Here is a 25,847-nt window from a genome sequence, read left to right on the forward strand (position 1 = left end):
GCGGCAGGAAACGGTTCCGGGTCGCCGTGGGGAGCCAACATGGAGCCCGTGGGGCTTGCGGGGCCTCGCTGAGGGGGAGCCGGGCCGCGCCGCCGCCATGTCGCTGGGCGAGTACGAGCGGCACTGCGACTCCATCAGCTCCGACTTCGGCAGCGAGTCCTCGGGCAGGGGCGGCTCCCGCGGCGGCGGCGGCTTGCCTGGCGAGCAGGAGGAGCTGCACTACATCCCCATCCGCACCCTGGGCCGCGGCGCCTTCGGCGAGGCCACCCTCTACCGCCGCACCGAGGTAGGCTGCCTCCGCCCGTAGGGATCCCCGCCGCCGCCTCCCCCCCCGGGGGCAGCGCCGAGCGGGACGGGGGCCGCCGGCAGGGCGAGCCGGGGGGCTCCGGAGGCTGCGTGCTTGGAGGCCCCGGCGCCCGGAGAGCCCCCGCGGTGACTGACTGACGGCCCTCTGAGCGACTGAAAGCTCTCTGGGCCACCGACGGCCCTCTGGGCGACTGACGGCAGCCCTCTGGCCCACCGACACCAGCCCTCTCGGTGACTGAAAACAGCCCTCGGGGTCATTGATGCCCCTCTGTGCGACTGACGGCCCTCTTGGTGACTGACTGCCTTCTGGGCCACCAGTGGCCCTCTGGGTGACTGACAACAGCCCGCTGGGCGATTGATGCCCCCTCTGGGCGATTGATGCCCCCTCTGGGCGATTGATGCCCCCTCTGGGCGACTGATGACAGCCCTCTGGGCAACTGACAGCCGTGACTTCGGCCCTTGCTGTCGAGGGGCGCAGGGTTTGGGTTTCAGCACATTTGGGAGCCACCAGTCGCTCGGTCCCCTGAAGTTCTGTAGAGAGATGTGTAGACTCTTCTGACGCTAATAGATTCCTCATTTTTCTATGTTTTATTCCAGTCACAGAGGACATGGGGGCATCTCATACAGGTAACTCTCTCGCGGCATCAGCATTTCAGCATAATCAGGGGCAGCTGGCTGCAAAGCCAGTCCTCCTCTCGCTCCCAGGTCATTTAGTCCTATCCAGTTTGATCATAGTTGTGCTTTTTAGTGGCTGTCAAAGAAAAGCGCTTGACTTTCTTCCCAAGGCAAGTTCTTCAGTTTTTCTCTGGGTGAAGGCCACCCCAAGGTGTCACGGCTTGAACAGCTGTAAGTGAACACTGTTCACTTAACAGATCACTCATAGTGTGTCTGACAACATGGATGGGCCTAACAGGGGCAAACTGGATTTGTTCTCATTTCCGTGATATTTTTTATGTATATTTTTTTTTAGGAATACCTGGGTGGTTGTAATGGATTATGGCGTGCAGTATTCTACAGTTATGGGATTGGAAATATACTGTCCTGCCTTTATTGAACTGGAGTATGTTTAGTCTTCATTGGAACAAACCAAATTATGTGTCTTCCCCTGGAAACCTTGTAGTATGTTTTTTGGGGTTTTAGGTTTTGGTTTTTGGGTTTTTTTCTTTTCCTTTTTTTTAAATTTTTTTATTTTTGTCAAAGCGAGTGCTGGCCAGCTAGAAAGATGGCTTTAGGCCATCGCTATTCCTAGGAACAAACAGAAAACTTCAAAACTTACTGTTGTTGAGAATCTTTGTCCGAAATCTGTAAGAGGCAGGAAAGTTTTTTTTTACCTTTCCTGAAATTTTAATTTCCTGCTGTAAAGGCACATACTGTTCTCTTTGTAGTAGCGTGTTTTTAATTAAAAGATGTTTTTGTGTTTCAGGATGACTCACTTGTAGTGTGGAAGGAGGTGGACCTGACCCGGCTGTCAGAAAAAGAGCGTCGTGATGCTTTGAACGAAATCGTTATTCTTGCCTTGTTGCAGCATGAGAACATCATTGCTTACTACAATCACTTCATGGATAACACCACGCTGCTGATTGAGCTGGAGTACTGTAATGGTGAGATCCTTACTCCCACTTACAGACAGGCAGCTGCCACATTGCTGAGTCACCCTCCTGCAGAACCTGCAACAAGTTTTCCTGGGGTGTCCTCTGGGGAGCAGAGGGAGGGGAATTCTGCTGCATAGCTGCTGAAGAAGAGGTTGAGAACCCTTCGACTGCTTTGTCACTCGGGTGCCAAAGAAAGAAGCCCAGTAGTTAGTGCAAGCAGTTCAGGCAGTAGGCGATTTCTCAAGTCTTCTGAGTAGCTGGTGCAGTGGAAGAAGTTGGTTATTGGTAATGTATGCTTCTAATGCGCCTTGCTGTGTTCTTTTAGGAGGACAGCGGGAAAAGATCATAAGGATATTCAGGCCTCTCTGCCAGTACAGAGTGGGGCTGTTTGTCAGTAGCATCACTTAAATAGACCTCTCCATTTGGCAATTATAAATCAGTTTTAAAAATCTACTGGCACACCACAGTCAGGACTTTTTCCTGCCTTGTACTATCAGCTTCTGTGTTTATTATTAAAAAAAAAATAATCTGGTCCTTCTGGTGGTGGAGAAAACATTAAAATTCTGTCCAAGAGTAGATCAGGTAGTATTTTTTGGAGTTTGCAGGGGAAACGGTCCCAGATGGGTTGTAGAGGTGGAAGGATTTGATATGATGGTCTAAGCTGCAGCTGCTCTTGGATAGCTGGAAGAGGAGGTCACATATGGCTAATGGTGCTGGAACAGGATACGTACCTAGAACTGCAATATGGTTCCTATTGGGGTGAGTGGAACAACTCCCCTGACTAGGTATCCTGCGTGTGTTTGGGGGTTATGTTAAGCCTTGGCTCATCAGCAGAAACCTTCTTTTGGTGGAAAAGGCTGTTATCATGTTGTTATCATCTTAGACAGGTTGCTTTCACTGGGACAGGTTGGAGAGTAAGTTACCAAGTATTTTTGTGAGAACACCCTGGTTGGCAGGTTGGCCAAAGCTGGTTTTGCTTCTCTGCTTTTTGTTCTTATGCAGGGTGGAGTTGGGTGCAAGAGTAGGGGAATGTTGGCTCTTCCATGCTCCCATTTATTTTGGAATACTCTGTGTGAGTTACTTTGCTGCCCCAAAAAGACTGCATGCTTGGGTCCATTATAAATTCATTGGAGGGCACAGAGAGAAGCTGCATAGTACTGATGTCTGTACGTGTTTGTTAATGTCTCTAAACTGTTTTACTTTGGAACAATAACCAAGAGATGAGTATATAGCCTGCGTTGCCTGCATCTGAGTGGTACAGGATATTGGTTTTGCTGATGTATTAATAGTTTCTGTGGGTTTTTCACAGTGTAAAAGTCCAAGATAATTTGTGAGTAATGTTTAAAGTGAGCCTGGACTAGTGTCTATCAGACACTCCTCAGAATCCAGAGCTTTTACTGTACAATTGGCACATCTCTTCTGGAAATCTAGGAAAGACTTCCAAATTTGAGTAAATATTGTCCCCATTTTACAGGGGAGGAAGCCAAGTTACTGATTTATTTGCCTATAGTCCTGTATATAAATCATGGTACCATTAAGACTTGGATTTTTCATAACACCAGTGAATACATCTGAAATGGATTTGGGAAGAAACATCCTGTAACATACATTTGTTGAAGAGAGTATAGAGTGTCAGAAGGTTGGATGTGATTAGATGAAACAAAGAAGGAAGTAATTTGGTTTTAGTATGTGTGCATAGAGGTATTTATTGTCTTAGTCAAGAGCTAGTTTGTCCCCTTGTGTAGGATTTCGGTGATGTAGTACCTCTCATGTTGCAAAAAAAGATGGCAAAAAATCAGAGATGAGAAACAGAATTCACTAAAAGCCTGCACAGTCTGAATTGCTAGGAAAGAGGTTCATAAGAAGAGGCAGAAATTAATAATTTGGTTAATTTGGGAATGTGAAGGGTGATTTGTAGTTAATTTACAAATGTGAACATGAGGCAGAAAAAAGAATTGTTGAGAGGTTATAGCAAGGCTGAATGAAAAGAAATTAAGTGAAGGGATCTTAATTAGAATATCAGAAAAATCTTCCGAACGTGGAAGTCTGAAATAAGTCCCCCCAGTAGGCAACGGAGCCGTTGCGACCTGTGTTGGACATCTACAACTTGATAGGCCCATGGAAATTATACAGCAGAAAGATGTCTTGCACCATGCCTGTGGGAATTGGAAAGGGCCTGGTGTTCCGTTACTGTTAGGACATAATATATGATAATTAGGAAATGGAATAGCAACAGGATGTGATCAGAGATTTGGGATTTACTGGTAGGATGCTAATCTGAAAAGGAGTGTCAATGCCTGCTGCCTTCAGCATCATTTCTTTTAGCTCTCCTTGATTTTCAGTCGGCTGTCTTGAAATTGTGAGGTGACCTAAAGAGTCTGCTGATTTCAGGCTTTTGGTGGTGCTGCTGCTGTCAACACTTTGTGACTTCTGCATTGATGTATTTGACAGGGCAGATGAAGGAGACAGGCATGTCAAAGCTGGGCAGTAAATGGGGAAAGACAGTAACTTGAGTTTTCAGGGGCTACTCTGAATTTATAATTGCTTTCTTTCTCTTTTTTAAATGTATTTATTTATAAATAATGCTGAATAGGACAATCTCACACGTGATTTGGTGTACAGGTTATAAATGTTTACATATCCCAAGAGGCACTTAACAGGTAAAAAACGTATCTTACTGATTCACTTTTCAGATAGTATTAAATGGTGGTGTTAAAAAGGAATCATCTCTGCTTAAGCTTAGATATGCCAGTAAAGTTCTTCGATAGAAAAACAACTTAATTTTGTGAGAGTCTGACCAGTTTTATGTGAAGAGTGTTGAGGGAGAGCTGTAGTGATTCATCAGATCTCTTGGGGGATTTGAGTATTCCCAGCAGTACCTGAGCAGAGTAACTGCTACTATTAACTAAGATGAACCTCTCTGTCTTTCTTGCTCTAATTACAGGAGGGAACCTCTACGATAAGATTCTGCGGCAGAAAGACAAGTTATTTGAAGAAGAGGTAATTTGGATCGGCTTGAGGGAGTGGTGGGGTTGGCTTAATGTTCTGGGGATCCGAGTACTTAAACAACATTTTTTCTCTAGTGCTGGTGGGGAATTTTTGTGTCTATCTGGGGACTGACATCCTTTCTCGCCTGTTGAATATTGCAAGCATTTATGGACTATCAGAAACTCTTTAATTTTTCCTTTTTGGCTGTCTATAAACAGTACAGACTTCCAAGGGAGGAATAATGAAAAAACATGCTCAAATGGCTTTGGTTGCATTATGACCTTGGCTAACTTTTGACTTTAAACCTCTTTTTATGTTTCTTCCTGGTTGGTACTCAATTTCTTTCTCTTCTGAACCATTTTTTAGGTTCTTTTCTGAGTAATTACCTTGAATCTGTCTCACCATAGATTTTTTTCATGTTACTTCTTTTTTTCTTTATTGTTTTTGAACTTATTTTCCGCTGTCTGTTTCCACCTAATGTTCTGATGCTGAGGTGGTTAATGATTATACTTATTTATCTTACATAATGACTTTTAAGGCCTTGCAGTGCTTGGTGAATATTAAATGGTCACAGTTCATATTCCAGAGAGCCCCACTGTCGATCTTTCCCAGGTGGTCATTAGCTGTCATTCCTAGGTCTTTTCACTCATTGAATTCTTTGGCGCTGGTCAGGACAGACACTGTGAGTGGCACTAGAACAATCTGCCTTTTGGAATATCTTTTCAGAGATTTCCAAGCCAGGGAATTCTAAATTTTCATGCTCCTGAAAGAGCATCTAAATGGTACAGTCAGGCCCTTTCGTTGTGCCTGACAGGGATGTATGGGGTTTTGTGGGGGGTTTTTTTGAGCCTCACATAAAGCTTTTATTCCTACCTTTGCAGATGGTGGTTTGGTATCTCTTTCAAATAGCATCAGCTGTGAGCTGCATTCATCGAGCAGGAATTCTTCACAGGTAAGTGTGGCATATCGTGAAGCTGAGGTAACCGGTGTGGTTCATGGATGTGAGTGCCGAACATGGAGTAGCCTTTGTTTCTGTGTTTAAAGCAAGCGCTGAACTTCTCTCCAAAGCGTAGCTGGACTGCCTAGATGTGAAGTATCACTTCTGTAAAGAATTTTTATTGGGCTAGAAACCATCTTCTGATAAATGTGCAATAAATGTTGTATGTGAAAATGGAATTGCCATCTTTCATGCTGCAGCTCTGTTAAAAGAGTTCATCCATGCAGGAAGGAAGTAAATTGGCTCTTTATTGCTATAGCATGTAAACAAAGTTTGCTAAAGTGGATAGGAAGAGCAGTTACCACAGGCCAAAGGTACTTCCTACCCATTCCGCAATTAATAGCTTCAAACCAACATGTACATCCTTCTGTAATTCATGGAGGATAACAATGATGAAAGCTTTGCATTTGTGCATTGCTGTAATATAACCCATGCAAAGATCTGTCCTGTATTTTGCTTCATCTCATTTCTCGGGCCTATTATTTAAGGAGGTAACGTAGCTTGTTAGCTGGTAGTGGTAATTTTGACGTTGACTGTGAGATTTTAATGAGTAGCTAATTACCTTTTCCTGTTGCCCTGTTCTGTTTGGGAGGGGTAAATTTCTTGGCTTATGTGTGCTTCAAGGAGGCTGTGGTCGTCTGGGGAGTACCGCACATGTAGACAACTGTTTCCAGCATGGGGTTGGATCATGTGCTGCACAACATCCTTCTCTAACTAATGAGCATAGCTGTGTGAGGATGTTTTCTGTGGGATAACATCCTGGTTGCTGCCATTCTGAATGTCTGGTAATTGGCAAGCCTTGCTAATGAAGGGTTGGTACCCTACTGTCAACAAAGTAGTGCCGAAGTTTTTGACCTAAAGCAGATGTCGTGTCTGCCCTACTTTGTGATGATTTCCTACTTACCAGCTCTGTTGCCCATCTTCACAGCAAGGTTCCCAGTCTAGGAACATGTGTGGCCCCAGATCCTTCCATAATAACGAATTGAACAGTTATTTAAATGTTTGCAGTGATTTCCTTCTGCTGCAGACATTGTCAGAGTGACCCAGGACTTTGCGATGCCCCAAGTGGATGAATGCAAAGTGCTGCTTTACTTGATGTTGTCCTGATCTACACTGGGAAGTTGTTGATGGTACGTTAGGAAAAGGGGGTGTTACGAAGTGTTGGCCATGGGAAGCATATCGTACTGCGGGGGCTTCCTCTCTATTTACAGCCTCTTATATTAATCTGTGAAACTACATATAAATTACTCTGTCTGGGAGAAAGTGTTTTCAATGAGTTTCAGAACCCTGCATTTTCGTGGCAATCAGCCTTTTGATCTTCTGGGCATAGTACATCATATTATAAAGAGTTGTTCCTGAGGCGTAAGGTAGAGGGATGTTACACTTGTAGTTGTAGAATGGCATCTGTTACACACCCTTTGTGTGTGTATTTATATTTGCATACATACATATTCATGCACAATTTACATTTTTTGGTGAGCTCAGTGACTCCTGGCTTAGGTCTGTTTTTAAAACCAGGAAAAATAAGACCTGCTCAATGACCTTCATATGAGAAGAGACTGAGAGGGGGAAAAGAGCTATCTTTGATCTGTAGCCTTTATATAGGTGTCTGGAGCCTGAGCTTTTTAGACTGTGTTGTGTTTATGTGGGTTATTGATAAAACGTGGATAACTACCCCAGTACTTGGGGTCAAATTGCCTTCGGAGAGCTCTGTGTGTGTGTGACAGAATAGCAAGTACCTCATTTGGGGGGGGAGGTGCAGTAACGTGTGGAAAACTGTGAAACCCAGAAATATATTCGAGTGTCTGCATTTCTTTTTCTCCTTTCAGAGATATAAAGACATTAAATATCTTTCTAACCAAGGCAAACCTGATTAAATTGGGAGACTATGGGTTGGCAAAGAAGCTGAACTCCGAGTACTCTATGGCTGAGACTGTGAGTATCTGCTGCCTTTGTGTGCAAACTGAGGTTTGTTTTTCCTTTCATCTCGGCATGCCTTGCAGAAGACCAGGGATGGTGTACATTCTTGCTGCTTGTCTTCTGTGGTTTTCCTTTCCCTCTCCCCTCGATTTCCCTCAGTGTTGTCTCACTAACATCAGCGTATTTGCTGGGATGTTGTAGCCTGCAGTTATCCTTGCTCTAAGGTTACGTTTTGGAGGTCTGTCTCTCTGCAAAGCAGCAGTAGACTAAAGATAAGTGCCACTGTGGGCGTGGAATTTTGCCAGAGCCAGTGTGGCTGTGCTGCAGAGCGCTGCTTTTCTTTCCCTGGTACCTAGGCATGGTACTTCTATAGGTGAATTTATGTAATACAAAGGCAGTGCTATCTGAAGGTACAGAGATAGCAGTAGAGTCACATCAGTACACCGCTCTCCCTCTGGGCTAGTTAAGTGCAGCTTAGTCAGTTAAATTAATTTTGTCATGCTGTTGTGCTAACAGGGGCATTTTACCTCAGCTGGATCTGAGATAGCTTGGACTTGCTTGCGTGACATTGCACCATGCCATAGATATATCTCCTGTCTCTTTAATACTCAGGCTCTGAACTGAATTACAAAGAAGTAAGAAGGCACTTGTGCTTCTTATGGCAACCAGGTGTATGGTTTATTGATAATGCTCTTGGAGGGGGGCGAAGCTTTGCTGGAGAGATTAGTTCTACCAAGCTGTCAAGCTTGGCTTTGTTCCCGACCCTTCCACAAAGCAGTTTCGCAGCCAGAGTTATGACACAGGGTAAGCTGTATTGCAGGCACCTGGAAGGCTCGGCTTGGATTTCCCAGCTCCATGAATTTCTGTGGTGAGCACTAGGCTTGGAAGGGGAGACGTTGTCTGGAGCTCCTATCTGCTGAAGGCCTTTATTATAGTTTGGGATGCAAGCCAACCAGCTTGCACTTCCCCTCATCAGGCCGTATTATTAGATTTAATGCAAGCTATTGGTGTTCTGCTAGGATGTGTAGTTCAACACTTGCCAGCCTTCTTCCAGAACATGAGCGCTATTGTGCAGTTGCACGGTAAGTGGGAACTCAAGGCTACTGCATAAAGCTCTCACTTAAGCTGGGCTGCAGCAAAACCACTTTTGTTTGTCATGTTTTTCACAGTCTTCTAGTTCTCAGAGAAAGTGCAGTCTATGCTGTGAATGTCTAGGCTTGGTTTTGCCTGTGTTGTGTGTGTTCCATCTATACCTGCGAGCTTTTTTTTTTTTCCTTTTTTACTTCTGAGACATACCTTCAACCATATTTCATCCTGTATATGCTGGATGTGCTGTGTCAGTGTGCCAGTGGCTCAGTTTGTGATCTAATGACCAGCGGCAGTCTGGAAGTAATTTTTTTGTGAAAACAGTGCAAAACATGTTATTGTCAGTATTTGTGATTGCAACAGTCAAACTGTGATTTTGTAAAAAGTTTGCTTGCTAAATGCTGATCTCTTAATTTATCATTCTTTCTCGCATTTACCAAGGAAGATTTCGAAAATACACCTCTGTGTTACAGAAAGCGTACATTATCCTTTGCTTTAAAAAGGTTTAGGCGCTGTGTCCTAGTTCTCCATCTGATACTCCAAATAGCTGGGCTTCTAAACCTTCCCGTGGCCAGGACTTGCACAGCTCTCTAGCTGTCACGCTTGGTAATGGGAAATGGAAAGGAGATGGAGGTTCTAAATGTGCCCATTAGGTATCCAGTGTACTAGCAGAGTCTAATGAAGGGCAAACTTTGTAGTCCTTGGAGCTTTGCTGAGGGTTGAAAAGAGGGCAACTATAAATATTTCCCCTTCTTCTAAATTGTCTTTCTCATTTTATTTCGCTGTCTAGTTCCTTGCTAGGGAATGAGCTCCATTCATCTGGAAGCTTCATTCTTACACCTTTTATCTTGTTTGTTCTCTGTCTCCTTGTTGTGACTTTGAGCTGTGCCGCTATTTCTGTTGTTCCTGGGGGGGCTGCTGTAGTTCTGTGCTGGATTTGGGGATTTTGTGTGTGGTGAGGGGTGTTCTGTTTTAAACCGGTTGTTGAGGAAAGTCCGCTTCTGAAGTGAAAGCCTTTCAGGTGGGACTTGAGCCAGCTTTCTACTTAATGAACCAAAAGTATCCCGTTTTTTTTGTCAGAGACAGAGTAGCCTTTGTCCTGGCAGTACCTTGTGATGCGACAGAGTGGCACCATCGCCATGGGCTGGCATCTGTGTTTAGAAGCTTTGCTTGGTACCTTTTCCTTCAGCCTCTTAGGCAGGTTTCCATATGCCGGGGGTTTCCATATGCCCAGTCAGTACGTAAGCCCCTGATTACCTCTAAATGTAATATATTTAAGAGAGGGGGCAGTCCTCACTGTGTTCTCATGACTACTACTCTACTGAGAACTGTGTACCACATCAGAATCTGAGCAGAGAGGTGCCTAGGATCTTCTAAGAAACTCAGGCGCAGGCTTGTTGATGAGAAGCAAAGAAGCATGCTCATTGTTCGCATCCCTCCAGCGTGTTGGTGAGCTTTGTCATCTGTGTCACTTCAGTGCTGTGTGATAGCTGCATCTAGCTCTAATGCTCATGGTGTGAACATGTGTGAACATGATGGATGCAGAACTCCTGAAAACCATTTCTGATTTTTAAATGTTATTTTTCCTAGTTGGTGGGAACTCCGTATTATATGTCCCCAGAACTCTGCCAGGGTGTGAAATACAACTTCAAATCAGATATTTGGGCTGTGGGCTGTGTCATCTTTGAGCTGCTTACTCTGAAGAGGACCTTTGACGCTACTGTAAGTCTGCAAATGAGGATGGACTGAGTAACCTTATTTTTTTATCGCCCTGAGATTCGCACTTGGCTCATAGCTTTCTTAGCTCATGTTTTTCTTTCATTGTTTGAATCTGCTGATTAAGAAAACAGTGGCCTGGGAGGGCCAACTATAGCCAAAGGAAATGCCTGCACGATTTCCCCTACCCTGCACTGCAGGTGTGTCTCTGGCTTCTGCCAAATCTACCCTTGCCTGCAGCCCTGGGTTTACCAGATGCAGAATACAAGCTGTGGTCATTTGTATCATGGTTGTGAATGAAACATCCTTTTCTCTACAAGGAGGAAGTTTGTGGTTGTGTAGTTTTTTGGGTTTTTTTCAGCGTTACTGTCCGCAAATTTTCTGTGCAGCATTCTAAGTGAAAAATTCCAGCCTTCGGATTTCATAGGATTTAATCCTCTTACACTTTCTCGAAGTTTGGGTGCAAGAGAAGCTGGTGGTCAAGCTGGCATGAGGAGGGTGAAAGGGAGCATTGCTGGCTGGCATGTGTGATTTGCGAACTTGAGCCCATAGATGGGAAAAGCTGGTAGCTACCATGGTGCAAAGTTTTGTAACCCTTGAAGAGACAATGTGAAAATACCATCCTTTCCTGACATCCTCTCATCATGGCTACCAAGTCGCCTGTAACTTTGCTGCTGTGCAGTGTTTCAATGGCAATATGCTGCATAGGAGATTCCATGCAGAGAGACACTTGTCCTCCCTCCACTGTTAGGGAATTTGGTGAAAAGCTGGATGTTGCCACCAAGTCCTGCCTATCAGAGGTACCATTTCTGCAGGAAGTATTATTAAGTTTTTGGAGAACCTGCTAGGCAGGGAAGCAGAGGGATGTGTCCTGATCAGAGAAGGAGCAAAAAAAAATAATGGTGGCCTTATAGCATCTCTCCCCAGTGGACACATTGTCCAGTTCAGTTCCCTTACAGCTGGTTTTTGGTTTCTGCCTAGAATCCCCTGAACCTTTGTGTGAAGATTGTACAGGGAAATCGTGCCATGGAGGTTGATTCCACTGTCTACTCCCGGGAGCTGATCCAGATGGTGAATTCCTGCCTTGATCAGGTTGGTGAAGTACTTTTTAATTTTCAAACACCCCTTCCCAGCTGCCTAAGCCATGGAGTTCAGGGGTGAAGGGGAATGACATGCCTGTTTCAGCATGAGGGCTGTTGATGCAGGGTAATTTCTGTGAGGCCTGAGGCATCGCTAGGGCTGGGCTTCCTCCAGGTCTCTGAAAGCATTGTCTCAAGATGCCATTCAGTCTGGCAGGCTCTGGACAGGTGCTGAGTTTACGCTGACACCAATTATTTAATGGGCTGGCAGAAGCAATTATTTTCTAATGCAATGCTGCAGAGGTGGGAATATTGTCTCTACAGTCTCTTAAGGTTCTGACTTTCTGACTGTGACTGGCTTGCTGTAGGGAACTAATGCCTTGAAAACAAACATATTATTGATACTGTCAGAGCATGGAAGTCCCTCCTGCACATCCTTGGCATTTATCCCTATTCATTCCTAATATTTGAATGAATTCCTTTCCCTTCTGAAGGGAGTCAGGGAAGGAGGTCCATGTAGGCTTGAATGAGGTCTTCTGGCCCAAGATTTCCTTGTAGATGATGAGCATTTCCCAGAGAATGACTTGTTGCTCACTTGTTTCAGGATCCAGAGAAGAGACCCACTGCAGATGAATTGCTTGAACATCCCCTTCTCAGCAAACGCAGGAGGTAATCAGATGGTCTTGCCTGAAACCTGGACAGGTGTTGGGGAGAACAGCAGGGTTTGTGCAGCCTAGTGGCATTTATGCTTTGAGGCAAAGTCCTGAAGTTAATTTGGGCTGATGTGACGCAGTTGTTGAAGTATACTTTACCTCTTTAGGAGAGGAGTGCATTCTTGCTGTCTTCTGATCTGATGTTCTGTTGGTGCATGGGTATGGTGAGAAGGATCTCAGCATCCTTTGTCTTAGAAGCTGTTGTATTGAGAACCTTGAGGCATCCCTTTCTGAGGCTCCTTTGAGGACTGCTGGTTCCTGCTCTTCAAATTTCTGTGAACGAAGGGTCACAGAGATCCTCCTATGCTCATTGGAAAAGGCCTTTTAAAATAATGTATCATCCAATGTAGAAACTTTCACTTTCTCCCTTTGTTGCCTCTGTCTTCTGGAGAAAGTTGCCTTGAAAGTGGCCCATTTTACCTTAGTTTGACATCAGCCTGTACACGCTGTCTTTTTATGAAAGGTGGACCATAATTCTGGACTGTTTGGATCCCACATTGGTGACTTTGGGAACGGCAGACTTAGTCCTTTATACCAAGATTCTTTTTGGTGGTCAGCAAAGTTTGCGTTTTGTCTTGCTGTATGCACTGGTAAAAGCTCAGATCCTGATATTTAGCCATATAAGATCATTCTTGTGCTATATGGGTATTGGTTGGCCACATTCTGGTATATATGTAGTTTGTTGTTCTCAGCTCTTCTGGAAGTTTGTTAGCTGTATGGTACATTACTTCTGCCCTACTTACTGTGTATTGCTGTGAGCTGGTAAATAACTGCTACATTTCTTCCAAGAGGGAGCAGCATTTGATTGGAAAGGAAACCGGTCTGTGTGTGCTGCTTGTCAGTAAATTGCTTTGGGCGATGTTACTGTTTCCTAAAATGCTTTTTCTCCTTTGGCAGGGAGATGGAAGAGAAAGTCACACTGCTTAATGGGCCAAATAAGCGACCAAGGTAATTATTTGGGCATGTGTCTGAAAGGAAGTCTGGAGAGAACAGCTCCCCAGAGAGGAACTTCGCTGAGAGTGTTAGTTCGTGACAATCTTAATGGAAGAGTGTAGTTCAGAAGATCCCTAAATGCTAGGAATTTGACATAGTTGTTACGTGGTTATTGTCCCACATTTTACTCTGCCTTTTTTATCCTGCTTATATGTATGGCTGGAGCCTTACCTCAGCAGGTCCCATACAGCTCTAATCTGCCCTACTGAGGATGTAGTCTTTACAGCCTGCATATCTGAGGATGTAATGTAGATCCCCCCTTTCATGCAGATTCCCTTCAGCAGGAGGAATGTGACTGGATGTTGAATATTAAACGAACATAGATATCTTTCAAAAAACTGGATATATGCAGAGGTTCTCCACAGTCCACAGCAAGCCTGTAGGCAGGGTTGCTCCATGAAGCAGGTAGCTTCTGTGACACATATAGCTGTTTTTTCTGTTGATTTGTCAGATAGAATTTAACCTTTTTTTCCCTCTTAAACTTGGAACTACTATCTGAGCGCTTAATGTGAAGTTATCCCAGTTCATGGGTTGCTCGCAGACTGTATACAAGAGGAAAGAGGGAAGTTTGAAGCTTTTGGATGCTGCTATATTCTGAGCTAGATTTCGTGACCATTTGTAAGGCTTTTTTTTTTCTCTTTCACAAATGAGGATAGCACCGTGGCCATTCAGTGAAAGCCCAGTCTTTTTAAATTATGTCAAATTAGACTGTAGGCTTGTTAAAATGCTTCCTGGGGGCTGCTTTCTGTGCTGCTCTGAGACAGGTTTGAACCTGAGTCTCTCTATAGCAGTTGAGGCCTCACAACCACTCAACAAAAAGAGTTCAGAAGTTTGTGAAAAGAAAAACCCTGAGTGGTCATGAAGGGGAAACCGATAGACAACAGTAGGAAAATGAGTGATGACAGTGAATGTGAACTCCTCATTAAAAGCCTGTGTGTTTTGTCGGGGGGGATCTTGTGCAGGTCAAGTACCATGAATGAGGCTCCCATTGCAGTGGTGACTTCGCGCACTAGTGAGGTGTATGTTTGGGGGGGTGGGAAGTCCACCCCCCAGAAGCTGGATGCCATCAAAAGTGGCTGCAGCGCACGCCAGGTGTGTGCTGGTAACACTCACTTTGCTGTGGTGACGGTGGAGAAGGAGCTCTACACCTGGGTGGTAAGTGAGAGAAACTGCAGGAAGGGGGTGAGGGTGGGAAAGGAAGGTCCAGATCCACCACAGACCATTCAGTAAGCCTGTTAGAATTAGATGGGAGAGTGGCTTGGAAAAGGAGAAATGTTGCTTATAGTGGATGCTGTGAGGCTGTCTGCTTCGGGGCTGACCCAAGTCTCCAAGGCAGGTGTGTTTCTCAAGTTTTCCGTCATGACAGGAGGTGTATTGGAGACTTGCTGTGCGCTTGAGGATTGTAAATGGTGGTCTTGTGGGCTCAGACACAGAATCAGACACCTTTTCCTCCCCTTCCTGACTACTAGAAATGCAGTGGAGGGTTTAGGATGTTCTGTTGGCTTTATGCGTTTTTGAGGAAGGTTTTCCGAGATCAGAACGGGTGACATGAGTTGACCTCATTGTAATACAGGCAACTTGTGGGTGAAACTAGATATGTCTTATACTAAACAACTCCGCTTTTTATGATGAATGGAAGTTCTGTAATAGTTTAAAGTGAGTAAAAAAATGTTGGCATATAATGCATTTAAAACAATTGAATCCAGCCTTCTCAGGCTTAGATGGTCAGTGATGTGGAGGTATTCTGCATCTCCAGGCTTCCACAGGCTTTTGTATTGATGATACAGAAGCTGTTAAGACAGATTAGAAATTACCCTTAGGTGGGTGAGAGAAGAAAGACATCCAAATGGGAGGAGAGCAACTTGAAGTAATTTGCTGGATGTTCCTGCAAGAATGGCCACTGAAAACTTCCATCTGGCTGTTAATGTTTTAGTTTTAGCTTCACACTACTCAGAGTTGTTTTGTTTTTCCTGTAGCACTGGTAGGTCTGGCCACTTCGGTGACATTTGTTTTATGTTATGGGTTTCTTTCAAGCCATTAGGATTTAGAAAAGTAAGTCCAAAAGCCGAAGATAATTTCAGTCCTGTATCAAACCTGGCAAATGAGAAAGGAGCAGGGATTCCTCCCAGCTGGTGGCCTGAGACCAGGTCACTCCTTGTTAGTACCTAACTGCCTGAAAGCCTGTGCTGCATTTAGAATGTTGTTACGCTACACAGATAGCAGTCTCTTCCCTAGAGTAGTTAACACACTTTCTCGTGCTCTTTGTTGTCTTCTGGTTTTTGTTTGAGGTGCTGTAACTATCGGCACTGTCTCTGGAGTTGTGGGTACATAACCTTACCAGAGGTTTCTGTCTTGCAGAATATGCAGGGTGGCACCAAGTTGCACGGGCAGCTGGGACATGGAGACAGAGCCTCCTACCGGCAGCCAAAGCATGTTGAGAAGCTTCAGGGAAAAGCCATTCGCCAGGTGTCCTGTGGAGATGACTTCACAGTGTGCATCACAGGTGAGAGAGGGAAGGGGACCAGCATCCCCTCACTTTGCTGTGCTGTGGAGGTGTTTGCCTTCACAGTAAGATTAGCAGAGCAGCTTTGTGCACAAAGGAGAAAGCCTCATATGTTACTCACCCCTCAGTTTTGACAGTAGTAGGTACAGTAGTGGAGATAGATCAACACTATTTTACAGAGGACGATACTGACTCCCTAGAAGGCTGGGTGTTTTGCTAGGGATGAGCTTTGTTTTGATGATGATGCTGGGTGCTGAGCACAGCTCCTTGTGGCTGTGCGGAGTCCCTGCTGTTGCATGTGGTGCCTCCATACATGCCTGTATTAAAGACAGAGGAGCTGAAAGTCATGAATGTAAATGTGTTTGAGACTCTTTTTGGACTGTGTGGGGAAAGAATCACCCAATGATAAAAGAAGATGTGTATCTGAGATTTGCTATTTAATTCAGAAAGCTTGAGACTTGGTAGCTGTCTCTAGTCCTAACCCTGCTCATACTTCTGAAGATCTGTTAACTGTGGTGTTGTCTGTTACGGAAGAATTTGATTCTTGCTTTACTCATGAAAACAAATCTTGAAGAAGGTAGTTTCCAGCTTATTTTGCCAGTGCTGGAAAAGCAGAGGTTTGACAGATAAGCTCAGATGCTTGGTGTGCTGGAGGAGTGACTTAGGGAGCTACAGGATTGATTTTGGGGTTTCTGTTAAAGAAAGTGGCAGGTTCAATGCAAGATCTTTTTACGCTGGTGGCCTGAAATAGCTGAAGGTGGTGGAGTAGGGTCATCCATCTTAACATGAACAAGAAAGCACTCCTTATCTCCTGATCACATTGTTCTGCACTAAAGAGGAGGAGGATTACAGAAAAGAGGTTGTTCCGGCCGTGCCCTAAGAGGTTAATATGCCACCTAATACAAGCTCTTTGTGCTGACCAAGCTTCCCTTGTGTCCTTCAGATGAGGGCCAGGTGTATGCCTTTGGCTCGGACTATTACGGATGCATTGGCGTTGACAAGGCTTATGGCTCTGAAGTGCTTGAGCCCCTGCAGCTGGATTTCTTTCTTACCAACCCTGTGGAGCAGGTCTCGTGTGGAGATAACCATGTGGCAGTGCTGACCAGGAACAGAGAAGTGTACACTTGGGGCTGTGGAGAGTATGGTAGGTAGAGTCTCCCTGGAACCTAGAGGGTTTCTGGGGCATGCCTCGAAAAAGTGGCTTGGTGCAGGTGTGTAATGCAGGCCCTGGGTGAAGGCTGTCTGGGTGCACCAGGAGGCAAAGAACATTGTATCTTTGGGGCTTTCTTTCCTTGTAAGAAAGGGGAACCGGGGACTGAGTACTTGGCACTTTAGTTTTGGCTTCCATCTGGGTAGGGCAGTTTTTCTGTGAGTGGGATTGGGTTACCTTGAGGATTGGCAGGCAACGGTGCACGTAGGGGAGCAGGTTTCTAGTTCTGGAGGGAGATGCCTTTGGGACTGTGGTGAGACAATACCATTCCTTAGGGATGGGCACCTGGTGAGGCCATTTCTAACTGCAGTGTTTTCACTGGTGCAGGGCGCTTGGGCTTGGATTCAGAAGAAGATCACTACACCCCTCAGAAGGTAGGGCTGTGACTACTTCTCCAAATCTGCATGGCGTAAATCCAAATTAGTTGCTGTTTGGAAATATTAACTGCCTGAGGTTCAGGTGTTTTTCTGAGATATCATAGAGTTTGCGAGGGTTTTAACTTTTCTTCATCACTTCATTTTGCTTAATTTCTTCCTAGAGATCATGGCAGAGGGGCATACCACTCCCAATCCAGCCAGCATCGTGACTTAGAGCTTGATTGCTCCGATCTCTACGCTGGAACTGGAAATGCCAAACTTATTGTTGTAGAAATTGTAGTAGGAAATACCAAACTGTGTACCTCGGGGCTGTAGAGGAAACTTGCAGCAGTGCAAACAGCTGGGGGTCTTTCAATTTGACATAATGAGTTAAAGATGAGTTGCAAGTAAAACCCTCTTGAAATACAGTGCTAGGGGTAATGAGATAATATAACCCATTGGGGGTTAGAAAGGAACAATATGTGCCTGGAAGACAAATATCCGCGATCACATGGTATTGCACCCATGCAGCACAGACCCAGCCCTGCTCAGCTAATTGGGTCTGGTGCTTGTGGACCCCAGCTGGCCAGGATGCCTGTGCACCACGTTTCTGGTTCCTGTGCTGGCTCACTGGTGTCTGGACACAAGGTCTAGGATGCCTTGAGTTTCTGTGTTGTGACCAGAGTTTCGGTGTGCTATAGACTTCATGGTACCCCCTAACTCAAAAGAACTGCACTGGCTATTGTCAGGGCCCAGACTAGCTGAACCGCTGCTCTAACCCCGTATGTTTTCCGTGTGCCAGCTTCAGTGTAGTAGGTGTTGGGATTTTCATTTTTTGGGATATATTTCTTCCACACAGGTGGATGTTCCAAAGACCTTAAACATTGTGTCCGTTCACTGTGGCTGTGATGGTACTTTCCTGCTCACTCAGACAGGCAAAGTATTGGCATGCGGACTCAACGAGTTCAACAAGCTGGGCCTGAATCAGTGCACATCAGGGATAATCAACCATGACGTAAGTGCGTTTGGGTCCCTGGCTCCAGCTCCCAGCAGTCAGTAGTATATGAGAAAATGGAGGTCCTGTGAGAGTGACCAAGCCTTCATTAGCTTTGTGCCAATTTGTTAGTTCCAGTCCAAGACAATGGATACTGGGATTGTGGGAAGAGGTGGTTTGTTCCTCAGTTTCCTGTCTGCCCTATGGGCTGACATCAGGTCTGAGGTAGCGAAATGGATAGCGAGCTGCTCCAGGGTGACTTAGCCAGTGACATGGATTCTGGCAGTTCTTTTCCATACCCATGTTGGGATTGTCTAGGTTAATGTTGTGGTCTGCCAAGACCTGCTTGAGTAGATCTTAGCTGATGAATGTGGGTTTTGACTCTCTGCTTATCCGCGTGTGTTTTCTCAGACATACTGTGAGGTGCCATATGCCACTTCCCTTACTCTGGCCAAGCAGCTGTCCTTCTACAAGATCCGTACCATTTCTCCAGGGAAGACACACACAGCTTCCATTGATGGTGAGCCCTGTGTATTAAGAAGTGGATACTGGTTGCTGGATTACTTTACATCAGCTTTGCCCTTTCAGCCTGACCCTTGACATTGAGGGTTGTGCTCTTGGTAGCAAGGCTTAGGCCTGCTCCCGGAGCCCAGGATTCCTGTTCCTCAGTAGCGTTGCCTCCTGGCCAGCTGAAGCAGCAACATCAGCTTCTGGGTCAGCCTTCATTTTTTTTAAAGGGGAAAAACAAAGGTTTGGGGAAGGATTACGCTAGCGAAGGAATTGTTTATGACCGAGTTAGGCTTTGCCCAGGTGACACCAGTCAGAGGGCTGGGAGGGAGGAGTCCCAGCCCCCAGCATCAGAAAAGGGGAGCAATAGGAGAAGGAACTGGGGAAGTGTTTCCAGGCTGAAGCCATTCCTCTTGGGTGGCACTGTCCCCTCCCATCCTGGCTGGCTTCTCAGCAGAGTTGTTCCTGGTCGTGGGCTGTTGCTGCTAGTTCTCTGCATGCATGGCTGCTTCCCAAGTTGGGCCCTTGCTGTGACTGTCTCCTCGTTCCTCCTCTCAGAGCGAGGCCGCCTGCTGACCTTCGGCTCCAACAAGTGTGGACAGCTTGGTGTTGGGGACTATAAGAAGCACCTGGGAATTAACCTGCTGGGAGGCCCCCTGGGGGGTAAGCAGGTGATAAGGGTTTCATGTGGAGATGAATTCACCATAGCTGCTACTGACGGTGAGTGGGTCTTTGCAAAGTTGTGGTGGGTTCCTTTGAACTAGATCTGCAGGGTGGTTAACTGACTCCCACTGATCATTTCCTAGACCACCCCCGCAGCACTGCACTGAAATAAAGAAATCCTCCTAGACTGGAGGCTGTTAGCTGACCCAGCACAGTGCCAAGCATTTGCTGTCCCTGGGGCTGCAGAGTGCCAGCTTGGGTGGCTGCCTGTTTTACCAGTTTACTGTTGTTACCAGTTTGTTCTCCCACTGGCAAAATGGAGCTGGTTGATTAGATAGTTTGGGATAGCAGTTACAGCAGAAAGGCTGTGATCCCTGTAGCAATTACTGGTCAAGAGGGAGAGAGGGAGGGAACTGAGGCTTCTGAATCTCTTTCCTCAGACAACCATATCTTTGCTTGGGGTAATGGTGGGAATGGGCGCCTGGCAATGACATCAACTGAGAGAGCTCACGGCTCGGATATTTGTACCTCATGGCCTCGGCCAATATTTGGATCGTTGCATCATGTTCCAGACCTGTCATGCCGTGGCTGGCACACCATCATCATTGTTGGTAAGTGTCACTTTAGGATGAAATTTTGGGATTTTGGTTATGATGATGTATTGCTTGCCAGGACCTGGGCTATAAATCCTGCCTGGGAACAGGCCAGGGTGGTGTGGGGGAACATGGCAAGCCGCTCGGAGCTCTAGGCCTGCAACATTGGCTTTGTTGTGTGCCTCTGTAGGAGTTGTCTTGCTTTTGATGCGGCACTCTAACTGAAAGCATGCTTCTCTCCTTACAGAAAAGGTGTTGAACTCTAAAACAATCCGATCCAACAGCAGTGGCCTGTCCATTGGTACTGGTGAGTAACCTGCCCTGGGGAGCAGTGGTTTAAGTCCGTTCAGTGGTTGGTTTGAGTGGGTGCAGTCTGGTCCTGCTGCATTGTTTCTCTGTGTGAAACTCCTCACAGAAGGGGTGAAAAGGAGGAAATCCAGTTGGTGTCGTGCATGGGAATGGATGGCCCAAAGCTGGGAAAGGGAGAACTGTTAATGGGCGGAAGAACATGGATGCAGAGAGGCGTTTGTAGTTCTCAAACTTCAATTTCGCAGGGAAAAGCTGTGAGGAAGTCACTGAAGGGAGCTGATGAGGGAACGATGGCTATGGGGCAGCTGCTGGGAGAGACGGAGTCCAGTTTCTTGGACCTGTGGGAGGGCTGGGGCCAAGAAGCTGCAGAAAACTGCTGCACGCAAGCCCTTTTGGGGAGGCCTGCGGGGAGTGTTAGGAGATGAGCTGTTGAGGGAGGTGCCACTAGCATGTGCTCTCATCCTGGCCTTACAGCCCAAATTTCTGCATCTTCTCTGCTCCAGTTGGGGTTTGACAATGGGAATAGCAGAGGTGGGGAAAGTATAAAGGTTTCACTCTTGTTTGCTAGTGGCTCAGAGCTGCACAACTGGAGGAGGAGAGGAAGAAGATAATGAACAGGAAGCGGAGACCCCCAATCCCAGTGGAGGCTTTCGGGGAACAATGGAGGCAGATCGTGAGCTGGGGGGCTGGATCAGCACCACAGAAGCTAAGGGAGGCAACAGTTCCGACAGCAGCTCCTGCCCTGGCTGGCTACGGAAGGTAAGTGGGGGTCTCAGAAACGCCTTAAATTGGGGATCTAGGCTGGGGAAAAACAAATGGCCCCTTCCACCTTTAAGGGATGCTCTGAAAGCTTCTCAGAGCTGTGCTGCACGGGGAGCCCTTTAAGCCTCACTGCCTTTTTTACCACAAGAGGGTGTGGGTGCATTGGTTGAGGAGATGAAGGCAGGCAGGCCTGACAGTGCTGCTTTTGTGTATCCAGGAACTGGAGAATGCTGAATTCATCCCCATGCCTGACAGCCCCTTTCCTCTGAGCATGGCATCTTCAGAGCCTGAGAAGGAGACTCTCCCCTACCAGAAACTTCAAGGACTCAAAGTGGCCTCTGAGGAACCTGTTGGATTAAACAATCCCAAAATGGAACCCTGGGTAATGTTACCCACCCCAAGATGTTTGGGACCATAAATGGCAACATCTGAATTATGGGGAGAGCTGAGAAGAGAGTGTTGGATTGGCCTAATTCATCTGGATGAGGAAAAGAGGGCTGTTGATAATCAGAGATGATGCTGCAAAGAGAACAATTCATAGGAATCTAGAACACGAAGCTTGAGCTTTGTCAGATTGAAAATACTGAGATCAGTTCTGTGGAAAAATATGGTTAAAGAAGAGAAGCCTAGAGCCCAGAAGCCTAGCAGAAGATAGAAATTTAGAAAGCAGAAGTTGCTGTGAGATAGAAAGAAGCACTGATACAGGAAATCACTGAGAAACCGCAACCTGTGAGACTACTTTATTCCAGGAGTTTTCTGTCCCAAGAGCAGGCACAGATCCCAGGCTTAGGGAAAGAGGGGTAAACCAGGTGGATTTTGATGATAGGAGGACAGGAGCAGCTTTCCCAGAAAAAGGAGGAAGTTAGTGGCTTTGTATTGAAGACATAATGACTAGTAGCTTGCTGACCTTGGCTGCTAGAAGTTTGGGAAGCTGGGAAATGAGCTGGGGTGACATTTTCTGTGAACGGTTTCTTCTTGTGGCGTATATAACTCCTGGCCTTGCAGTCAGATCTGGCCTGACTTCTCTCCATGTCTCTGCAGCCTGCTTGTCTGAGTCCAACCTTGCCCTGCAGCGAAGGGAAGGCTACATCTCCTGTTGTGGGCTGCATGTGCAGTGCTCTGCAAGTGGAGGTGACGCACCTCCGAGGCCTGGTTTTACAGTGTCTGGATGATCAGAAGAAGCTGCAGCAGGAAACTGTTCGTCTGAGTGCCCAACTCCAGCGGTTCTGCAGGGGGATGGAGGGAATGCAGCAGGTGAGGACTTGTCACCTGGGTGCACATCCATGCTCGGGGCTCACTGCACTCCTGCATGGATTGTAGAGGCTGCGCAGCAGGAAGCAGCTCTTAACAGATGTCTCCCTTAGAGCAGAAGGGGGACACTGAGCATGATGCCTGGCTCTGCTTTGAGCTGCTGATGTAGGCTCTGGTAGTAGCAACAGGAATGAAGCCAAGAAGAGTTTCCTGTGAGGACAGCCTAGTCCTTGAGGGACCTCATCGTCTGGGATTCCCTGGGATTTTCATCATCTCCTGATGAGAAGGGATGGGTGGTCAGATGTCGCGGGGAGTTACAAAGGGATGTGGAGAATAGGAACTGTGCCTTCTGTGGCTCTTAGCTTCTTTGCAGCTAGTCCTAGAGCTGTTTGGATAACTGCTGTGTGTTTTGGCAGGTGGAGGTTCATTCCAAAGGAACACAGACAGCCAAAGAGGAGATGGAAGTGGATCCGAAACCTGACTTGGATTCAGATTCCTGGTGTCTCCTGGGAACGGACTCGTGCCGCTCCAGCCTCTAGTCTCCTGAGCCCACTGGGATCCATCTAATTTCACAGCACACTAACCGAATGCAGAGAGCGGCTTTCCTGGCTTCAGGTCACTCGCAGACAAGGAGCGAGGCCGGAGGCTCCAGAGCAGCACCCATGTACGTTTGATACGAACTAGGAGTGAGTTTGAGAGAGGAAGGGCCCCTGAGCTCTAGGCCAGCTCAGTGGTTGAAGCAGCAGCAGCTCCTCTTTGTACCTTACCTGTCAATTCTGCACATGAGGCAGAATGGCCCCATTATGGCAACAGCTCCAGTAGCAGCTTGTGGCCCTTTCATTGTTTCACTGCTTCTTGGGAGCTGCCTTTGGGACCCCAGTATTCATCACTGCATCTCTAGATGAGAGGAGGAGACTTGTTTTGTACTGAAGCTGGCTGAACCCTAAGACTCGCCACTTTCACTTCAGAGGGGTGAAGGACTTGGATCCTCTCCCTACCATATGGTAAGGCCCAGCCGGTGAGGCTGCTCCCCGCTGCCGAGGGGCAGAGGGAGCAGAGAAGGTCTCATTCTGGAGGCAACAGAGATCTTCCTCTTAGGGAGATAATGGTAGACGGCATGTCCCTGGCCTCGAGGCACAGCTTCTGGCCATACGGCTGTGTCCAGTGGCCCATACAGACAAGAGTTTAAAGGCTTTATTCTGGGTGCCTAGAGCTTTCCAACTTCCAGGCAGTGCATCGAGATGAGTGAATCCGGTGTTGTTTCCAACAGCAGGAGCAGGGACTATCTGAGATGGGATCTCTAGTTCTCGGTTTCAGACCACCTGCTTCCCAACCAGATGACAAGCACCTGGGCCTCAGACTAAGCCACCCATTTCTTGCTCCAGCTGTTCAACTTGGATTGGATGCCAGAGCTTCTGGTTTCTTGGCATAAGCCTGTAGCTGCTCCCTGCATGGCTTCTGTTCTCCTCAGCCCCTGGTGCCCACGCTCTGTGTGGGTGTGGGAAGAATCAGTGTTTTTCCACTCAGTGTTTTGATGAAGCTGGAATGCAGTTTCCTACCCAGAATGGGGTCATTAATGCTGTGGTCACAGGATGCAGCCTTCCCCAATGACCAGGAATGATCAAGTCTCTGTCTGGAATTCACCTTCTTTCTAGAAGCAAGAGGCTTTCCCAAGAAAATTGGAGATGGGAAGAAGTATGGTCAGATGCTCAAGATTTCCTCATTTCCTGTTTGAGAATGAGGTTAATTTTATTCCCCTTAAATTTGTTAGCAAACTGACTTTGAAGTAAGCTTATGGGATTGGTAGGATCTCTGGGAGCAGCTTGCCTCCTCCGCCTTACGTGACGCCTCTAAGGAGTCCTGAGTGCCTCTCACCTTTGCTGTGAGAGTGAGGTGATTTCATCAGGCTTAAACCATCCCCATCAATGGCATGTCACTGGAATTGCCTTAGGTCTAGTGGAGTTGGATATCCTGTCACCTCTCCTAGACTACTTCTTTCGAGAGACTGTTTGGGGGGAGCCAGCATTCCCCATTTGTCTCTAGAGATGGATGTCAAACCATTTGCTTGTAAAACTTATGCTCCTTCAATATTTCTTCGGTGCCTATTGCTAGTATCTTGGAGCTGAATCAAGTGTAGTCTCTCCAGCGCAGTGTCCAGGGCAAGGATTGTACCAGTGTGCTCATCCATTGTTCCTGAAGGAAGGGCAGGAGGACAGCCCTCCTGGGAGGTGGTGGGTGCCGGGCGCCCTGGCACAGCCGCATCACTTGGTTGCCCTTGTGACTGCTCTCCTTTCCCCCATGTGCGTTGAAGCCAGTTCTCAGGTTAGGGTCCCGGCTTGAGGGTTGTTGTTGCAGTTGGAAATGATTGAGTTGGTCACATTGCAGCAGTGCCTTTGAGGAGTGAAGAGTTGAGCCTGAGCCATGTCCAATAAGCAAGCACCAAGCTGATGGGAGTCGCTCTCCTGCAGTGCACTGCTATCCTCATTTCTCAATGCTCTGCAGTTGGGAAGCTAGGTGCACAGACTGGATTCCCCTTGGATCTAGTGGAGGATGAGGGTTCCTGACAGAGGATGCCCTGTGTTCCACAATCTCATATGTGCCTTAGAGGATTCACGCTATCCAGGTTGTGCCTGTTACAGACCACAGATTTCACACCAGCCAGCTATGCAACCAAAAAAGCAGTTTAAAGCCAGCACCTTTGTCTTGGGCTGAAAACAGAAGGGCAAGTGGGCAGAAGTGCCTTTGAGCAGTTTCAAACCCCTTCTTACTTCTCCCCTTCTTGCAGTGCTAGCTGCATATGTGTTGGTCTCCTGCTAGTATTGCTACTGAGTTGTTATAGTGGAACACAACTTATGCCTGCTCTGACACTCTGGCTGAAAACTAGTTTGTCGTTGTCTTTTTTTGAAAGGTTAAAGGGTGGAGTGGTTTGGAGTTTCTGTTTAAATAAATGTTTAAACTCATTCTCCTGTGTTTGGAGTCTTGGTTTTTTGGTTTGGGTTTGGTTGGTTGTTTTTTTGGCAAGAGAGGGAGGGAAAATATGCATATATTCAGCTGGCTTCATGGCATTCTGTTGTTTTGGGGTGGGTTTTTTGCTTATAGAAAGAGGGCCAGTGGGCTGGCAGGTTCTTTGGTGTGGGGAAACAAAAAAGTCACGTTCTGTGTCCCTTCATTAAAAAACCAAACAAACAACAAACTGACTCTTTTTTTCTCTTGCTGCTACATCTCTTCCTAGTGATGTCAGGGGGCTTTTGTGCTTGTGTTTATTTCAGTGGTGCCAAGTGGGAAATGAGTAACAGGAAGAGAGAGGCT

The 25,847-nt window shown here is 46.5% G+C and overlaps 1 protein-coding gene across 2 annotated transcripts; it reads left to right on the forward strand.

Annotated features, from left to right (window-relative positions):
* NEK9 (NIMA related kinase 9) lies at nucleotides 1-25,498 on the forward strand. 2 transcript variants are annotated; one of them, XM_055811841.1, is made up of 23 exons: nucleotides 1-286; nucleotides 904-933; nucleotides 1,730-1,907; nucleotides 4,843-4,898; nucleotides 5,768-5,838; nucleotides 7,713-7,818; nucleotides 10,480-10,611; nucleotides 11,587-11,697; nucleotides 12,289-12,353; nucleotides 13,295-13,345; nucleotides 14,353-14,545; nucleotides 15,749-15,893; nucleotides 16,837-17,037; nucleotides 17,431-17,477; nucleotides 18,319-18,474; nucleotides 18,865-18,973; nucleotides 19,519-19,680; nucleotides 20,064-20,234; nucleotides 20,464-20,523; nucleotides 21,094-21,284; nucleotides 21,505-21,669; nucleotides 22,329-22,541; nucleotides 22,955-25,498. In XM_055811841.1, the coding sequence occupies exons 1-23, from the start codon at nucleotides 98-100 to the stop codon at nucleotides 23,075-23,077; spliced, it is 2,925 nt and encodes a 974-aa protein (XP_055667816.1). In that variant the 5' UTR covers nucleotides 1-97; the 3' UTR covers nucleotides 23,078-25,498. The 2 variants fall into 2 exon arrangements, with proteins under 2 accessions (XP_055667816.1, XP_055667824.1); XM_055811849.1 differs by lacking the exon at nucleotides 904-933.
* Nucleotides 25,499-25,847: the final 349 nt, after the last annotated feature.

Source organism: Falco peregrinus, chromosome 1 (assembly GCF_023634155.1).
Source record: "Falco peregrinus isolate bFalPer1 chromosome 1, bFalPer1.pri, whole genome shotgun sequence".
NCBI lineage: Eukaryota > Metazoa > Chordata > Aves > Falconiformes > Falconidae > Falco > Falco peregrinus.

Bases quoted from the DNA above. Each gene is read 5' to 3' on its own strand.
- NEK9 (XM_055811841.1), top strand. From the start codon at position 98: ATGTCGCTGGGCGAGTACGAGCGGCACTGCGACTCCATCAGCTCCGAC. The intron at 14,546-15,748 runs GTAAGTGAGAGA...TCTGTCTTGCAG, and splicing joins AGGAGCTCTACACCTGGGTG to AATATGCAGGGTGGCACCAA. The intron at 17,478-18,318 runs GTAGGGCTGTGA...TCTTCCACACAG, and splicing joins ATCACTACACCCCTCAGAAG to GTGGATGTTCCAAAGACCTT.